This window comes from Sinohyriopsis cumingii, chromosome 9 (genome assembly GCF_028554795.1).
Source record: "Sinohyriopsis cumingii isolate HCF-2022 chromosome 9, ASM2855479v2, whole genome shotgun sequence".
Lineage (NCBI taxonomy): Eukaryota > Metazoa > Mollusca > Bivalvia > Unionida > Unionidae > Sinohyriopsis > Sinohyriopsis cumingii.
In genome coordinates, this window is record NC_142969.1 from 98,411,129 (window position 1) to 98,428,887 (window position 17,759).

Sequence of the window (17,759 nt, forward strand, 5' to 3'; positions counted from 1 at the left end):
GAATTGATGCAAAGCTCTGTACTAGTTATATACAAACCTTTGAAGTGAACATCTTGATACAAACTATGTACTAAATGTTTAGAGACAAAACTCTGTACTGAACATTTACTTATAAAATAATGTACTGAATATTTTAGATACAAGCTCTGTAATAAAAGTGTAGTTATACAACTCTCTGCTAAACGATGAAATAATGAACCAGGGCCGGAACGGGGGAATGGTGAGGGGGTCTGGACACCCCGGTTAAAATAATCCGTGCACACAAACAAACGTACAGGCACTTGTCACTTGTAATGTAACCATCATTTTATTCTTGCGCACGTTTATTGGGTATTAGGTACACTCTGAGTAAATAGACATAGACTTTTTACTTTGGTGCCGATACGATGAAAGCCATGGCCCTATTTTGGAAACAATCCTCCTCCAAACACACACACACACACACACTTTACATGGTCCAGCTAATGATTTATGTACACTTTTGCACTGTTTCAACAGGAAAAGAAGGCAGCAAGCATCACATAAAAAGTCAGCTGCTCTTGAAATGGAACTCGAAACGGCAAAGAAACAAGAAATGGCCACCACAGCAAACAACAGAACAGATGGAAAGGTTAAACAAAGCCATCATATTGCCTGCAATATCAATGATTACCAATATGCCGAAATACCTGATGTTCAGTTTAGCCAAGTCTCAAACACGGGGGACAAGAAAATGTGCAACCTATCGTCAGAGCGACAGAATATTTCATGTGATCACGGAAAAGTTGATGACGTTTATAACACTACATACGAGTCATCAAGTCACGTGCATGATGACGCAATTTATGACCACATAAAAAATTGGAATATGTACGATACAACTAATATAGTAAAGAAAAATGCAATTGTAGATTCTACGTACGACTACAGAGACAAACAGGAGACGTATGTTGAAACTCACACTATGATGAAAAATGCAATGACTGACCCAACGTATGATCACGCCGAAAAACGATTTATATGATACAACGAATTCCGTGACCCACTGACCTTGCATATAACCACAATACACAGCATTAAGACCCCATGTACAATACCACTATTCCAGAAAGGAAGTTGGAACTAGGACAACATGTATAATTTGGCAAACATTCAATCTTAGAATCTGGTAAATAATTACACAAGTTTAACATTTTGTGATACATTCTCCATCAGTGTTTAATTAGGTTCAAATTAGAACTGACGATTTCAAAAATGAAATATTGGACAGTGTGATCGCATACAAGTACTTCATTCGAAAAAGAGAGAGAGAAAGGCTGATATTTTAACAAAGATTCTATAAAAGCCAAACTCAAACTCGGTTATTATTGCTCAAACAAAATTATTAAACAGTTCATATAAAAATTCATTGCACATTTCATTCATGAGCACTAAAGCTACATTTGCACGTAATGAAATGAAAGCTGTAGTAAAGCACGCGCTCCTTTTGTGATTTTCCCCTCAGGCACTGTTATATTCCCTGTCACATAACCTATCACTATTCTATTCACTGTTCTATGTCCTGTCACATGTCATGTGTCTATTCGATTCAGACACTGTTTTATGTCCTGTCACATGTCCTGTGTCTATTAGCAGCAGAGAGGGTGAACAGCCTCTAACTGACTTACTCTCGAATCGTAAAAGCAAGCCTTCCTGAAAATCGCAAAAATAAATCCCACAAAATAAAGGATAGCGGTGGTGACTGTGGTGCTGAGACAACATCCTCGCTGCTGCTGTTAATTAAATAAAATTATAACAAATAATGCCACCAGCGCAGGAATCTTGCACAGCTAGATTAGCTCGAAGACGACTACAAACGAGAAAAGAATCTCTAGCTGAATTCGCAGAAGGTGCAGAACAATTATTCAGACCAGTCACTACAGTTACTGAAAGAGTTGCGACAGCTATTGAAGGTCTTTTTTCGGCGTTAAAAACCTGCTGAGCAAACAAACAAAAAATAGCGGCGAGAACTAAGAAAACAAAGAAGATTTTAGCAGAACATCCAACTGAAATAGTTGCAACCCAACATCCACCCCGCCCCCACCCTCCACCCCGGTGATGAAATACTTGAAGGCATTGTCAAAATTCTTACGAAAATAAGTGATATCAAAGATAGTATACCAGAAACAGAAACAGAACAAGCAAGGGCCAAAGTTGATATAAACGATAAATTTACCGACGGAAGTATTCCCCACATTAAAAAAATTAGAAACAAAAATATATTAGCTGGGTTCGCTGTGCAAAGTTATGATGATCGAAAAAAAGTTTTAAAATCTGAGTATACCGATGATGCTGTAAGTCGTGAAAACTGGTACAAATGGATATATCGCATACACAATGAAGTTGATCAGGGTAGAAACAGTGATACTAAATATATTGCATTTATTAACTCAATATATACATATATTTCACGGATACAACAACCACAATTACAACTTCCTCCACCGCAGCAACAGAAACAAAAACACCTTCTCGACCACAATCTCCAGAACAATTTTACGATGCACCTACTGGAAGTGGCATTACTACGCCAGGAAGTGGTCTTGTTACTCCATGCCCTAACAATATTCTCGGTGACGTGCAACGACTAGAAGTTCTCATAGGAGGGAAACGACTCGGTAACAATTCTCCAGAAATTATTAATGAAGCAGCTGATATTTGTCGACGATTATTTCAAGGCGGTATCATGGATATTGATGTTCATCTATCTCTCATTGATGAAATCGCGGACGGCTACTACAGCGATTAAACGAATAAATAACAAATAAGATGATCATACACAACAACTGTCACTGCAGGCATGTGATGGTCAGAGTAGTAAACTCACGATTACCCGTTTATAACGCGTATAACTGAGATTGGCTCGGTAATGTTATCCAGGGAGTATTTAGAAGGATGACCCCAAAAGTAGGGCCGATTGCAAAACAATTATCGATGAAAGTTATTCGTGATAAAGGCATTGGTGCTGTCGGTGATATTGCCGGTAAAGCTTTCACGGCAGTCAAAGACAGACTAGCACAATTAATACGCAAACGTGATTCACCTCAAGGAGGTCCACCAGTAAAATTACCCAGCACTGAAGATATGCCCACGGATGTCAGTAAAATAATAAATCAGGCCGCAAATCAAACACTAGCAGCCTTGATAAATCAGAAAGCAGAAAGCGCTGGAGAGGGAAAAAAATAATAAACACAAGTTTTATTTCAGAAAGTGGAGTTTCCCGAAGGTCTAGGCGACCACGATTTGAAAAATGAGCAGTATAAAAAAGATGTTCAAACGTATATCCGATACAGCATTCGACATGGATGAACCAGTTCAAAAAGACGAATATGTACGTGAGTATCAATATTATTCTTATGACGCACGTGTACCTAACGCACGAGGAAGAATTGAATTGCAAGTCCATGATACAAGCAGATATTTTCTACCCTCCGAGGCGTTCATTGAGGTAGAAGGTGTGCTTGTAACAGATGTTCCTCTCAATACAGCATATGGGAGGGATGCCATAGTTGGTTTTGTTAATAATAGTATTATGGCGTTATTTGACAGTGCCACATACATGATTGATGGAAAAAACATCGAGAAAATTCAAAAGGACGTTGACGTAGACACAACAATGGTAGGGTTAGCAAGATACCCGACGATTATACAAGATCAATTGGTCCGTCGATGATCTTTTACAAAGATAACACTTATCATCCTGATCACAAGTAATTTATTCAAGTACGAGTACCACGAAATACTGCGACTGAGCCATAGAAAGACCAGCTGCTGAATTTTTGATTCTACAAAACACCAACAACAATTACAATTTAGGATTTACTTCACGTAAATTAATGTTAAAAGGTGACCGTGAAAGATTTTCATGTGCAATTCCACTATCGCATATCTTTGGATTTTGCAGAAATGTCAGAAAAAGTATCTTTCGAGCGAAACACACAGTTGTGCTTGTAAGAAAGGGTAATGTGGAACTGTTTATTTTTACTCGTGCGGGTTAGCTCCACCACAGGAATTTATGCACTATGTCTCTGCGTACAAAGTTGGGCCCAGAGTGCCAATCTGGTACTCAACGCTACCAACACAAACATTAACCGATCCACCAATATGCGGCCGTGAAGCAATGGCTGTACTTGATGCTGTATCAAAGACGCCATCGTTGCCACCTCACAAAGTCGTATCTAATTATACAAGTCAATAGTTTGAGAAATCACTGATTTAGATCAAGAGAGAAGGAAATAATGGTAGATATTTACGGAAGATATCGCGGCGATACTACTAAGAGGTTTTTTTTTTAAAAAAAATCGACGAGATAGATCTGTCAAATTACGCAACTAAAGACGAACTCGCTGTTATTATGAATCTCTCTGGGGTTGACCGAGATGAAGTTGTTGTTTTTCAAGATAAATACGGCGTTTTAAAAACGAGTAATATCAAATAGAATGATATAGTTCGTAGGGTTATCGGTGCTACCACAGTATTTACTGACGACGGTACATTCAGAGACTCAGATAAATCGATCTCGGTTATCAGAAATGAAATTGTAAGAAGTGTTGCTAATCGTTTGAAGAATACCGGTGTCACAATGACGTGTGAACTCAGCATGAACGGAAATAAAATAGCCGTGCTTAGAGATCCAACATCCGACGAAGATGCGGAAACAAAAAAATACGTAGATAACGTAGACGGTAAATTATCCACGCTGTGAGATGAATATGATGGTCAAATAAATGTGTTTACAAATCTTCGTACAAATTTTAGAAAAATTAATGAAACCGCAGAAGAATTCTTTGGTACTCAGTTGACCGCTGACGTGAAACTCTCTGACATGAAGAGGGGCCCCGAGTGGCCGAGTGGTCTAAAGCGCTCTCCGTTACGGATCACTGTCATCTCACCTCTGTCTGCGTGGGTTCGAGTCTAGGATTTGGCCAATGTGGGTATGTGAGAAAGCTTGCCAGTAGCTTCTAGTGGGTCGGTGGTTCTTCCCGGGGTTTTCCCGGGTTCTTCCTGCACCATTAATACTGGCCGCCATGCATAGCCTATCGTGTGCTGAAAAATGGCGTTAAAACCCCACAACAACATCAACTCTGACATGAAGACGAATATTGAAACGATTAAAAAAACACTAGAAGATGTCGTAAGTGGAATTCCTGATATCCTTAACAAAATTAATCTGATTAAAATTCCTCACAAACAGATCACCAATATAGTAAACACAGTGTCATCGGGATTCTTAACATGGTCACAGCAAAATAATACTATCAAACATACAGCGGAAGTCACTGGTGTGTATAGGTTGTCTGTGTTCAGCGCTGCAAAATTTAGCATATACACTACATATCCCTGGCGTCATTCAACCGATAAGTTTACCGGAGTTGCATCTATTGTGTTAAATAGCGGAGATGAAGAAACATTTAAACTGGAAGCAGCTGATAAGAAATTAACCGCAACATCTTACTGTTTGTGTTTGGAATTTGTTGCTGAAACACCACCGTTGATTATTTAAATCAATGTGGTTACGGTATAATGTATAATGACCTTAACAGAATTAAGCATTCAAACATTTAGATATGACCAAGTACGTGAATGGCAAACAGAGCTAAAAACCATTATTGACAAATATACAACGAAAGTAAAAAAAAAATACCGAAGACGTGCAGTTATCATTGATGATTTTGTGTACTCGATATCCGCGCTCACTGCTGGCACCGGTGTGGTATTATCAGCGTTAACACCAATAACAGCAGCTGCAGCTGTGACAATATGTGTTTCATCATTGGCGACCATCGCTGGGGTTTTTAACATTATCGCGAAAAAGATTTACACGTGCACGAGCACAAAATTGCTTGATTATGTTGTAAAATTACACACGGTAACAACAGCGTGATCTAAATTGTCTTCTCTGATATCATTAATCCTTAACGATACGATGATATCAGATTCCGAATTTGATGTGATGCTTAAAATATACAATGAAGTCATCGATTTGGAAAACGGAAATTTAAATAATGACAGAACTACTTCAGCAGATAGTTGTAAATACAACACCGCTGAAAACCACGACGATATCAGTAAACGCCACTAACATTGAATTTAGTATTAATTTTCCAACCGCGATTTCAGTAGCGGAGAGAGCTCTGGCGCAGTTGCGAACATACTACAGTTGGCCTAATATTCGATCAAGATCATTTGGTGGACTACAATCAAATAATTTGCTGGTATTTGCAAATAAAAATAAAGATAATGGAACAATTGACTGGGTAGTTGTTGGAATACAAACCGGCAGTTATCAAATCGAATAAATCAATGATGAATTTCAACGTAGAATTAAATTTGTTACGGGCGTGGAATCCAAGATAGCCATAACAGTACACGAACCAACACTCTCTGCTGCGATAGAGATAAATTCTCTGGATTGCGCAGTTGATATATATCAATCATCGCTCATAACAGTGTTGGTATGGCCCGAGTATCAAGGACCGCCAGAACCAAAACGGTGTCCTTTTACTTCGGATAAACGCTCTTACCATGGAATTATTCCGGATTATGTACGAATTCTGACGTGGTACAAAAGAGACCGAGGATGGGATAAACGGGACGAGTTTGGAGTTACAGGTGATATTGGAAGTAAATACAATTGGCCTTAAGCATCATGAGTGAAGAAGAGAAAAATATATTTGGGTTTTTCACGGCAGCAGTGGAGAAAATTGGAAAATCATTTCATTTTCGAATCATACATTGCAGCATTTTTCAATCGTAAAAACCGTATTCATGAAGACCAACAAAAAATATTACGTCAGAGTTTCAACGAGTATCTCTTCAACGTGACGTCTACGAAAGAAGAAATCATCAAACAAATAGAATTTATGAATCAGATCATTGATGATTCTGAATATTTTCATAAAATAATTATGAAATTAGGTTTTGAAGCATCAAGCGAGCCTAGAAAATCTTTCCTTGATAAACATAAAATAACAGAAGCTGACCAAACGACATTTAAATTTCCTGGGTATAACGCAGACGAGTTAAAAAAAATCCGTCAGTGATATCACCGATGAATATTTTCCTGAAATACTCGCTGAGTGAAGAAAGATAACACCGCAGCATGATACTATTCTCCAGCACAACAATGGACAACGCGGTGAATGCCGTCATATCTCGCCTGGAATTGTAAATATAACCTCAACGATCGCGGTCAATCTTATTTGTGATGCAACTGATGGCAGCTATCAGACAAACACCGACATATCAAATCAGGCACAGCAAGGATATATTCTGTATACTTTTACACCGCAAGTCCCACCCGGATATCTGATTGTACAAGAACCAATTAACCCGGTCTATCTACGATGTCATAATCCGCTATTATCAAGAATAAATGTCAAACTAACTGACCGGAGCAATAATTTGCTTGACCATCGTGGAGAAGTTTTGATCAAACAGGAAATCCGACGGATTCAGTAAAACGAGAATATTGTTTCTGAAACCAAAATATCATTTACCCTTAATTAAAGATTATACCTACCTTTACTGACAGTCCTTAATAAAAACAATGGAGATAACTATCAGCGCTTCAAGTAGATACTTCCTTGAAATACTATTCCAGCCGCTCTCTTAAGACCGTAATCATTTACGTCCGTGTTTGTCGAATTAATATTATAGTAAAATGTGTTTTATCAAATTTTTGTTTTCCAACCATTAGATTCTGTGACTTCAGGAACACCTGACACCCCCCCCCCCAAGAAACTCACGAAGAGAGAATTAGCAACAAAAAATATTTATTTCCAAATATCCTGAAATCTATCTCCCTTGATAATGTCAAGGATACAATCAGGGACAGTGTCAAGGGAACAACGATAATTCTATCAACCTCATCACATATCCGTGGTAGTTATCTCCGTTGATTTTATCAAGGATGTTGTCCGCATCTAATACAAACGGGAGGTATTCAAATTAAATCCATTGTTCATACTTGTGTGTAAAAGTCAAATTGGTTATTTGATCTGCTACATATTGAACCCCCAGTGGATGATACCAAAATACTTACCAGCCGCGGTCATTGACGGAAATATTATTTCTTTACCGGTTTCAGTATTTATGGATTTACCTGCCCTCCATGAAAAAGTTTTACATCTACCAGAACTATCACGTGCAGCATTCTCACTCTGTGTAAAAGCTTCAAGGTTGTGTAAACAGTTATTGAGTTTCTGACGTCAATATGATCAATCACAAGACCGTTTTTGATCACTCCGTGAAAAGTCTCGTACACAAACCTATGATTGTAATACCGCTTTCCTCCAGCGTTGAATCTAAGATAACCGGTATTATCAACAGTGCCAACTGGTTTTTTCAGCTGAAAGTTTCTGACTACACCATCATGAGATGCTTCATAATTCTTGATGATAGGATGTCTAACAAATTCTTTTTGCTCCATTTTACATATAATATTATTTGTCTAAATTATAATTTGTCTTTACAAATCTAGTTATATAATCTTCAGAGGTTCTTATAATTATATCAGAATCTTTGAAGTTGTCCTTAACAGAGTTCATGACGTTTTTTAATCATAATATCGTTTTAGTTCCCTATATCTTTTACCACCACATTGCACGCACAACTGTGTTTTTTCTCTAACTCCAACACCACACAGTAAGCAGGGTTTTGGATCTAGACTCCCTCTTCTTACGCTTTGTAAATGTTGTCCACAGAATTCATTTACGGAAGATTTGTTACAAGGAGTTGAAGACCCTCCCATCAACCACCTGCATTGGTTCTTTGTTTGAGTCATTGTATATATAATATTGTTTATTTAAATATTTGTCTAAAATATACTATGGAAGAGTTTGAGAGATTATCTACAATCGAGCCCTGGAAAACATCGTTTCCTGAATCCAGATTCGATCTTGACACGCGAACTCCTGACTTGCGGAGGCGAGGTTTGGTTGATCCGACGAATAATCTGATTAATAATATTCGGAATGCTAAAAAAAAGAAGTTCGTGATGATGGGGCATCTCAGGTATGGTCGACATTCAGAATTATACGCAATGACAAAGTCATCGACAAAGTGGTCTATGCTACAATGAACGATGAGCGGGCGAAAAAGATTATTGATTATCTCAACGATCAAAGGTATATTTTCAGAATAAAGCTTATTGTGTTAGCAGAAACAGATTCCGCTGAGTCGATTATCCATGACAAACGTGACCCTGTGATTGCTAATGGAAAAACCGCTGTGCTAAGTAAAAATTCCAAACCAGGAATGTTGACTGGTATTGGCAGACGCTCGAGCGTATCCTATGACCGCGGCTATTTATGAAATTTATCAGCTAAATGATAACCCCAACATTAATGATCTTGCACCAATGAGATTTTCAAAGATGAATTGTGTAGCCGATACACGACGACAGAATATCGACGTTGATATACTAGGACAGACTGAGAAACAGAATCTCGTATTAAATGATGTTGTCGCAGTTGATGTCAGTGTTGTTGAGGATGCGCTGAGCGCGGATAAATCCCCGTGGACACTGGGATACGCAATGATAATTCATTCGTCTTAAGGGTTAACCATCTCTGATACGCGAGTTTGGATTGTTGATGATCGTGTCGAATGGTCAAACTTAGTTTATCTCGCAGTGTATCGAGTCAGAAGAATATCTCAGCTGCGGGGAATTGTCATAGACGCTACAGAAAACACCGATGATGTCCTCGATAAATGTCGAGGTGACAGTGATATAGTAAGAAAAAAAAACTGGTTATAAACAAAGTGACAACAAAAAGAAAAGCGACTCTGATCTAGATGTTGAATTTGTCATAGCGCTAAAACAGCAGCAGAATAATCATTGTGCGAGATGTAATTTCATAATCTTGTGGCGATATTCAAATCATGATCCAAGACAATTTACCGTAGATAGAAAAGATAGTAGTCTTGATCATACACGCGAAAATGTGATGCTGACCTGTCTTGAATGTAATCGACGTAGAGGTGCTAGTTAAGTGATCGCGGTGGTAATTGTGTGTCTTCAGGAATTACTTGTAATTGTTCGCGTGTAGATCCACGTTGAGGAGCAGTTGAATCTAGTCTGTAGATTGCGGGTCTACCCGTGGATCTTACCACGCTGCAAGTTTCATGTGTCGTAATACTCCAGATAGGATTAGTTGCTCTTTATTACCACCTTCAAGTTCATCGGGTTCATATAAATATCCTACAGTCACATTACCCAATACTGGTTGTTTTGAAAAGTCATGTCGTTGTTTTGGTATATGTTTTTTGTAATTGCATTGATGGGTTTCATGGCAGTTTTTCGAGTAATTTCATTATTTAATGCAGCTATCACACTTGGTAATCTTGCAACCCACTCGCAAGATCTGTTGTCTTGAATTATTTCCTTCGCATACTGATATCCAAAAAACCGCTCAGCAAGTGTTCATTAAATCATTCAACTATTGTCTGATCGCGATGAATTGCAGTGTCCTCGTCGTATTTTGACGTTTTTTTTTTTTTTGCTTCATCGACGATGATAATGCGCCCTGAAATTCTTTGCCAGGATCAACTTGTATCAGCTATGGCCATCGCAGAACACCACGTAGATAAATTCATTCAAAGGCAGAAGCTACTTCAGTTGCTGTTTTAGTTAATAGCGGCGCTGCTTCTTTATATCTACTTGCAACGTCAACGACAGTTAACGCGTATTTGTATGTTACATGACGTCTTCCAATTTTAATAGTATCATGTGGTAAAAACAAAATATCCGGTTGATGAACTTCATTTGGAACGCTGACATCAAAATGTGCATGCTAAATAATTTTAGGTGGTGGTAGGTAAATTTGCCATATTGCCTGTTGTGCTAACCATTTTTCAGCAGCAACACGTGTAACATTTGCTGCGTCGGCGAGTTTACTAATTGCTGCTCTACCCTTCCAATATCCCCTTGGACTATAATAAATCGACTCCACAATAATAATCGGTTGATTAATTACCAGCTCTTAATGCTAGTTTACCCTTCATTGCAGATCTTACTAACCAATTAGCTAATTATTCTTTGGAAAAAAATTTAATGGAATTTAGCGCGTGAATTAATTTTACATCTGCAATATGTCGCTGCTGAAGATCTTAATTGTATAAGCTACATCATGATCGTGACACGCTTTATCAATAGCTTTTACTGGATACTCACCATGCCTTGGCTGATCTTGGTTATCGAGTCTGATATCAAGTCTGGTACCAGGACCACATTAATTATATCCTGGGAGATGTTTTTCTCCTGGGTATTTTCCCCATGAAGTTCCTGGTAACTTTGTTAACTGCGCGGCAATGTCACCTCCCATTTTTTTTAAATACTGTTTGGATTAGAAATAAATTTAAATTTATTTGTACCACATTGTTCACACTTACCCATAACTGCTGATCTGTTATGTTTTGTTGTAATAGTTGTTAGTCCACTTGTGGGAGTACGCGCCCTGTATTTTATACAATATAAATCCATATTATTTATTATATTTCTACAACATGGATGCAACTGATTTTTCGGCGACACGAAAGCAAGAGCCGGTCAGGCATCATCCAGCGCTACCAAATTCTATATGAATGATCATGATAGGTTCATCTGGAAGTGGTCAAACGCAACTGCTGCTTAATTTGATAATGAGATGGCTCAAATGGGACAAGTTGTATTTAGTAGCTCCGTCTGTAGATGATCAGCGATGGTACGATGTACTTAAAGACTTAAATGAAAAAGCAAAGTTGTTGGATGAAAACGGTGATGATGTTTTTGAATTTATTACTGATATTAATGAAGCGCCATCTGTAAATGATATTGATGGATTTATTAATAATTTAGTTGTATACGATGATGTAATGCTGGATAAGCAATCAAATCCTGCTAGAATATTTTCACGCGGTAGACATTAAAACACAGATGCAATTTATGTTACTCAGCGATATATACAAATACCAAAAGTGATCAGAGATAACTGCAGTATTTTAGTTTTATTTAATGGTGTTGATACACATACTTTGAGAAATATTCATCAGACTTGGTGCAGCGGAGATACGGACATAATTAAGTTTAGAAATTTATTTAGTCAGGCTCAGTCAACCCCGCATGGATTTATAACAATAAACTTACATGACCCACGATAGGTCTTGATAAAAAAATTTGGATATTAGCAGCAACGAGGGCGCTATCTCGGCACTCCCAGTCACCGCCGCGATCTTTTTTTTGTGCGAATTTTTGCGTTTTTCAGGAAGGCTTATTTTTACGATTCGAGAGTGGGTCAATTAGAGGCTGTTCACCCTCTCTTCCGCTCTATTCTATTCACTTTTATATGTCCTGTCACATGTCCTATGACTATTCTATTCACTGTTCTATGTAATGTCACATGTCCTGTATCTATTCGATTCAGACACTGTTCTGTGTTTTATGTTTATTAGAGTCAGACACTATTGTATGTCTTGTCACATGTCCTATATCTTTTCTATTCAGACACTGCTCTATGTCCTATTACATGTCATATGTCTATTGCATTTGGACACTATTCTATGTCCTGTCACATGTCCTATGTATATTCTATTTGGACACTGTTCTATGTCATGTCACATGTCCTAGGTCTATTCTATTTGGACACTATTCTATGTCCTGTCACATGTCCTATGTCTATTCTATTTGGACACTATTCTATGTCCTGTCACATGTCCTATGTCTATTCTATATGGACACGGTTCTATGTCCTCAACAAACTTGACTAGTTCATCACAAGAAATTTTACTCAAAAACACATCAAGGTTACAGTAACCTACTTGTCATGCTTCTGTAACCAGTTTAGTGTTTTGAGCTTATTTCTGTTTCTCACACAATATTTCAAACACAAACATGAAACTAAATAGGTGGATTGCCACTTGCAGTCATACAGCCAGAATGATAACCTCAATTACTCTCTTTTCGGGGTCCAGGGTTGTAGCTTGGTCTGATGCCTAACGTTTAGAGATCACTGATATCTCTTCTCTGTCCACGTTGGTTCCAGTCTCTGCATGTATGGATGTATTTTTGTATATGTATAATGCCAGTGTCTGAATAACTGAATGTCCATATAAGAAATTATATATATATATATATATATATATATATATATATATATATATATATATATATATATATATATATATATATATATATATATATATGTGTGTGTGTGTGTGTGTGTGTGTGTGTGTGTGTGTACATACATTGTATATAGTAAATGGCCTAAAATAACATTTGTTTGTGTGACAACAGGAATTGCAATCTCTAAATAACTATTATAATTTTTATTGTTTCGTAATTTTTATTTCTAAGATCATGTTATTTGCTTTACATATATGACCAGGATATAAACAGCACATATGGCTGATCTTGTGACATTCTGAGAATACTATATTGTGTGGCCTTGTATACATTTTATGTATTATTTGATGATATCATAATAATACTGTATTGTGTGGCCTTGTATACATTTTATGTATTATTTGATGATATCATAATAATATTGTATTGTGTGGCCTTGTATACATTTTATGTATTATTTGATGATATCATAATACTACTGTATTGTTTGGCCTTGTACATATTTTATGTATTATTTCATGATATTCTGATAATACTGTATTGTGTGGCCTTGTATACATTTTATGTATTATTTGATGATATCCTGATAATACTGTATTGTGTGGCCTTGTATACATTTTATGTATTATTTGATGATATCCTAAGAATACTGTATTGTGTGGCCTTGTATACATTTTATGTATTATTTGATGATATCCTGATAATACTGAATTGTGTGGCCTTGTATACATTTTATGTATTATTTGATGATATCCTGACAACACTGTATTGATTGGTGTTCTTGTACATTTTTTTTCTTTATTATCTGTTGACATCCTGACAACTTTGTATTGTCTACCTTTGTTGTACACTTTAAGCATTATTTTGCTTCTGGTGTACGAATTATTTTTGGGAAAAATGTATATAGAATTATATATTACACATTTCTTTACAATTTTTGAACTCATTCTTAGGTTTTAAAAATGCAAGTTTGTTTACAAGGAACACAAATTAACTGTACAATTAAAAATGTAAAAAAAAGAGTTATGATTATAAAGTATTGATTTGTCTGTGAAAAATTAGAAAAAACTGACAAAAATAGTCAGTTAGAATTTGTACTAAGCTACCGTTTGACCTTGGACTTAAGGTCTTAGCGTCACATACTTTACGATTTCTTTAGAAATTTGACAACACTGTTTTTCAATCTAACTCTGTAAAATATCAGTGATGGTAATGTTAGAGAAATTGAATAATTCTTTTTCTATAACAAAAGGCAAAGAAAATAACAAATAAATTATGATGGATATTTTTTTAAAAGGTCAGTAAATTATGGAACAAGAGAAGGAAAGAATAACACACTGACAATGTATCACAAATAAATTACATTATATAAAAGTGTTATTTATATTTGATGTATATTGTGTGATTGAACTTTGGTTGATGGTAGAAGTTTGGCCTGCCTGATTTGTATAATTTTGTAAGCTGTTTGCCGATATTTGAGTTTAATGTCTTATTTACAACTTTGACGGTTCTTTAAGACAACTTAAGACCCACAAACTGGTCATTGTATTGTGTCCTATATTTTTTATATAAGGTTGTGATAAACAACTTTATTTATTTCTACTTTAAATTGACTGCTATGGTGGCTTTATTTTGCCAAGAAAAAAAAATTAGCTGTACAATTAAATCTTGCCTCGCTGAGTCTATTATCATGTGAGAAAAAAAATCTCAAGGAGGGATCCAATCCCAAACTATTTTGAAATATTTTTCTCACAATGAGATATCATAGGTATGCAACGTGAATTCGGAGTGGTGTGAACCACGTGACGAGAACAGCGTGTCATGTTATGTTATTTTTAGATCAATGAAGGTCATGTGACATGCATTTATCAACAGTTACACAAACTGGACAGTATGCCATGTTAGGAGTTTCTCTTGCTAATCTATACTGAATACTTTTCCATTTTCTAAGTTTTGCGTATGTGATTGGATTTTTAACGTAGCTTTAACAATTTTACAGTCATATCACTACGATGCCTGCAGTGCGACGGTGTATAGTGATGTCTAACACAGGGGCATCATGCCGCAGATATGTAGCATCATGATACCAGGGCCAACCAGTTCTAACACTAACCTCTTAATGCTGAGCGCCTAGCGAAGTAGTTGCTAGTACCATTTTTATAAGTCTTTGGTATGACTCGGCCGGTCTAACCACTAGGCCACCGGATCTGGCTTCAAGTTTCTAAAACATCTGAATAGAAATATGCTCTTGAAGAGCAACGATACATGTCGTATATTTTGGTATAACAGTACGATTGACCCTAGTAGGGCAACACGGTGAAGCTTACAACAGAGTTTAGCCTCCAACACAAGTTTATTCTGTGCCTCCATCAACGTCATTCTAGGGCTCTCTCACACTAAACAATTTAAGTGATTTTGGGTGCAGGATGCGAATAATAACCAACTTAAGTACTTAAAACTGACTGACGAAAACAACTCTCCATGGTAGGGAGAGATAACGTTCTAAGTATGTGTACCACTTCAGTACACATTTGACAACTAAGTACTTGTACCAATTTAATACACATGTGAATACAAATTATTTTACTTCCTCCTCCCAAATATCTGATTGTATTAAATTATGTACTATCTTTAGAATTTACAAATTCTGAAAGTCATATTAAACTGAGTTTGTTCACTTTTTAAATTATAATAAATTTACCGGGACTGAGATGTAGATTTGTGTATTGTTAAATGTAATCAGGAAATAATTTGAACCTAAAGAAAGGTCCCAAAATAATACCTTCAGTCAAAATGTCAACGCATCAAAATTATCCAAGTAAAATTTAGAAAAGTACACAAAACAGCTAACAAATATTAGACCTCTCCGGTGGCCTAGTGGTTAGAGCGTCCGCCTCGAATGCGGGAGGTCAAGGGTTCGAACCCCGGCCAGGTTATACCAAAGACATAAAAATGGGACTAACAGCTGCCACGATAGGCGCTCAGCATTAACAGGTTAGTGTTAGGACTGGTCGGCCTGGTGTCAGTATAATGAAACTGGGTGGGACATCATGCTAAATGTCTGTGGCATGACACCCCATTGCTAGACATCACAATAAACTGGCACACTGCAGACATCGTAAAAGTGTTAAAGCTACTTTAAAAATCCAGATCACAAACAAATTTTAATTGCACTAACTTATAATGTCGTCAAACGTTTACAATTTAAATAAAATCTCAGATACTACATAGACCAACATTTTCTGTAATATTCAAACATGAATCTCTCTCGTCTTCTTATTAAATACAGAGAGTAGTGTGTATTTATATTACACAACAGTAGTGTGTATTCAGGGCCAGCACCAGACCCGGCCAGACTATCTGGCGCCCTAGGCAAGGTTAGATTCTGGCGCCCCCCCCCCCCCCCGGAAAATATCAATTTCCAGATTTATAAACAATAAAAAAATAAAAAGAATCCCCCCCCCTCCGAAATCAGCGCCCTAGGCGGCTGCCTAGTTTGCCTATATGGTAGCGCTGGCCCTGTGTGTATTTATATTACACAACAGTAGTGTGTATTTATATTACACAACAGATATTCGTGTACCGCTAAGTGGCAGTTTTAAAGATTATGTACCTTGAATAGCACTGCTGATATTTAGGTACAGGCAGCTGACTAGGTGACAGTTTTCAAGATCGTGTACCTTTAATAGCACTGCTGATATTTAGGTACAGGCGGTTAACTAGGTGGCAGTTTTCAAGATTATGTACCTTTAATAGCACTGTTGATATTTAGGTACAGGCGGTTGACTAGGTGGCAGTTTTCAAGATCATGTATCTTTAATAGCACTGCTGATATTTAGGTACAGGTGGCAGTTTTCAAAATCATGTACCGCAATGAGCAATAGTACACGTGACAGCCTCGTTATAGAATATTACTTGTAAGCAAGAGATTCTGATGATTGTTGCTCGATCCTCTGTATTCCGTTTTTCAATGTATTTTCTATGATGACTCTAGCCAATAAATATTTTGTAAAATCAAAACAAATCTACTAGATTTCTTTCATTGAAGCATTTGCTGAAAAATGGTGTTGAACCCAACCCAAAAAATATCATCTATGGCAAGAAAATTCGTGTAATTACACACGGTTGTAAAAACCGATAAAATGGCATGCAGAAAAAAATCAACATGTACTCCGAGAGAGGCATACCACTTGGCTGCTACTAACTGTAAATTATTATGTTTTACATACGTTACAACAGCTCGGCAAAAGTTATCTCCCATTGCATCTGTGAGTTACCTACATTTTCTCTTGTGTCAACTAGTGTGCCAATCTGAACAGCCTCTGCCTTTCTGTGACAGATTTTGGATGCATCACAGAGGCCACAACTTTGTATTTTATTCACAGGGTATGACCACATTATGAAATACTACATCAGCGTGTAAATAAGAGAAAAAGTACTTGTTCATTAAAATATTAAAATAAAGATAAAGAGTGTTTTTCAGTTAGCAATATATTTCTTTCCTTGAATATGTTTGACCAATCTGTTATCTAGCCCACATATCTCCAGGAAACAAATTGTATGGTGCATACTACTTCTTTCACAAGAATATTTTGCTGTTTTTTTTTGTTAATTTTCGTTTCAGTTTCCTGTTCTTTGT

The 17,759-nt window shown here is 36.8% G+C and overlaps 1 protein-coding gene across 1 annotated transcript in view; it reads left to right on the forward strand.

Annotated features, from left to right (window-relative positions):
* LOC149792309 (uncharacterized) overlaps positions 1 to 17,144 on the forward strand; it is a 50,545-nt gene extending 33,401 nt beyond the window's left edge. Inside the window, exon 4 of the mRNA XM_089970883.1 lies at positions 499 to 17,144. Within this exon, the coding sequence (XP_089827009.1) occupies positions 499 to 1,003 (505 nt within the window). The 3' untranslated portion in view covers positions 1,004 to 17,144. The remainder of the gene's footprint in view (positions 1 to 498) is intronic.
* The last annotated feature ends 615 nt before the right edge of the window (positions 17,145 to 17,759 follow it).